The sequence below is a fragment of the Babylonia areolata genome, chromosome 3 (genome assembly GCF_041734735.1).
Source record: "Babylonia areolata isolate BAREFJ2019XMU chromosome 3, ASM4173473v1, whole genome shotgun sequence".
Taxonomy (NCBI): Eukaryota; Metazoa; Mollusca; class Gastropoda; order Neogastropoda; family Buccinidae; genus Babylonia; species Babylonia areolata.
The window spans coordinates 4,893,668-4,896,167 of NC_134878.1; the positions used below are offsets into that span (position 1 = coordinate 4,893,668).

Here is a 2,500-nt window from a genome sequence, read left to right on the forward strand (position 1 = left end):
CACATCACAAGCGCATATATAGCGAGAACATGTAATGGACTCCCAAATGAGTACGTGGTATCTATCCCTTCACGGTTGACATAAATAACGCTCGTAAAGAATAATCTCAAAGTAAAGGACAGAGGGTGAATTGGAATGTTTCAGCGAAAGAAGACAGACAGACAGACAGACAGGATGACAGATTAAAAAAAAAAAAAAGGAAAGAGAAAAAATGGAAGTTGAAGAAAGAATGGAAACTAAAACGCAAAAGCAAATACAAAAAAAAAAGCAAAAATAATATTCAAACAATTGTTGTGCCTGATGAAGGAATGGAGAGCTAGGAAAAAAGTGAAGAAACAAACAAAAAAAAAAAAACAAAAAAAATACCGGTAAGAACTTAAGCAAGCAAAATGAAAGAAAGAAAAAAAATTAAGATAAAAATAGATAGGATGAATGAATGAATCTTTATTTTCCAACAGTGAAGATAATTATTAGCACTTTGGCCGACTTACACATCTATGGATAGATATATAGATACACAGTGACTCAGAGAGAGACAGAGACGAAAAAATAGAACGAAACAAAGACAGAAAGATAGGGAAATGAAAAGAAAGAAGGAAAAAACAACAACAAAACAACAACAACAAGAGTCAAAGAAACAAAGCAAGTCGCTTTGAATATAATATAATTATCGGACGCACTTTGAAGAGAAAACATAAAGAAGAAGAAGAAGAAAATAAGCGAACGAAAAGAAAAGAGAAAGAAACGAAAAAAGGAATCAGAAAGAACGAAAGAAAGAAAGAAAACAACGAAGGACAGAAAGAAAGAAAGAAAGAAAGAAAAAACCTACCGGAAACAGGAAGCGGAAATAGAAGAAACTCACCGAACGTTGGCGAGAGTGTGTCGCCGGTTCCGGTGCCGGCTGGCCAGCCGCGCCACAGGGAGGTCCGCGATGCACCCTTCTTCCGCCTGCATCTTCCTTCTGCTCACTGCTCACCGCTCCGAGCTACTACTCCACGCGCTCTGCTGCTCACCGAACGAAGAGGGCTCACTGCTACACACTCACTGTCGCGAGCAAACTCTCCGCTCACCACCACCAGGACCACTGAGCGTTAATTAAAAAAAAAAAAAAAAAAAAAAAAAAAAAACCTATCTCCCCGTTGACGAAGGAAATCTTATTCTTCCTTCCGTGGTTCCCACCAAAGAATGGTATCCCAGACAAAAGACGAAATTATATAAAAAAAAAAAAAAAAAGTTGCACTTGCAGATTTTTCTCACACACACCACCTGTTATTTCCTCTCAAGTTTTTTTGTTTTTTTTGTTTTTTTTTGTTTTTTTTTAGGGGGGGTGGTTGGAGGGTTGGTGGGTAGAGAGTTTTTCCCCCCCTTTTTTTTTTTTGGTTTTCTTTGTTAATTTTTTTTCCACAGGTGACGCGTCGATTTTCCTCCACACACAAGAACTTTTTTCTCTAGCAATCAACCACTCACAGATTTCACACTGCTCTCGTTTCTTTTGTTTGTATGTGTGGCATATAAATGTTGTTTTTTTTTTCTTCCTTTTTTTTTTTTTAGGGGAGTGAGGGGAGGTTGAAGGGGGATTGTGAAAATTCTTGCTGTTGATTGTTGGGGTTTTTTTGTGTTTTTTTTTTTTTCCTTTTTTTTTCCTTCCTTTTTTTCCTTTTCCCCTTGGTTTCACTATGTTTTATGTGGTATACAAAAAATCCTTTTATTTTTCTTTAGTTTGTATTATAACCCAAGAGCAGATTATTGTTATTTTGTTGTTGTTGTTGTTGTTCTTCTTCTTCTTCTAGTTTAAGTCGTCTTGTTGCTGTCGTTAACTCTCTCCATACGAACGGCGAAAGAGACGACGTTAACAGCGTTTCACCCCAACTACCATCATCAAAATATTGCAAGCGGAAGGCTCTTATACTGAAGAGGTGAATGTTGACAAAGAATACCACAATTCTGACGAAGGAAGCTAAAGGTTGGGTCATTTAGACACCCACTGGACATCCGAGGGGTCTGTGTAGAGGAGAAGAGAGGACTGGCCGTACTGAGTGAGTTAATGTGTCCTCCTTATGCTCTTTAAACAACAATCTTCTATATATAATCTTTCTCTGGTTGTAAGGCTTTGGGGGGTAATATTTGCTTTCGAGTCGGGATAGTTTGGTTCGGTCTGCTTCCTGGTAGTATCAGACCACACAGATAAATTATTCGCCTTAGTTGTGGTTTGAAATCCTGTGCGTCGGTCTGCCTCCCTCGTCCATATAGTAACAGTGGAGCGAAAGTTCAATATTTTCTTCTCCAGTGGTAGGTCAGCCAAAAAAAAAAAAAAAAAAAAAAATTATCCTTTCTCTCGCCACCCCCAACAGCTGAGTAATGGGAGAGGTCAATCGTATTCCTTCACTGGCTCCCACAACAGAATGGCATCGAAGACCAAGATTATGGGGCTTGTCCAAATCCAGAGAAGAGAACAAGTTGCACTGAAGGGCTTTCTAACACACACATACAACTGTTCCTG

The 2,500-nt window shown here is 38.6% G+C and overlaps 1 protein-coding gene across 1 annotated transcript in view; it reads right to left on the bottom strand.

The window, feature by feature from the left end:
* Positions 1 to 1,089, bottom strand: part of LOC143279679 (3',5'-cyclic-AMP phosphodiesterase 4C-like) — a 757,240-nt gene extending 756,151 nt beyond the window's left edge. Inside the window, exon 1 of the mRNA XM_076583764.1 lies at positions 863 to 1,089. Coding sequence (XP_076439879.1) covers positions 863 to 954 — 92 coding nt within the window. The 5' untranslated portion in view covers positions 955 to 1,089. The remainder of the gene's footprint in view (positions 1 to 862) is intronic.
* Between the last annotated feature and the right edge of the window lie 1,411 nt (positions 1,090 to 2,500).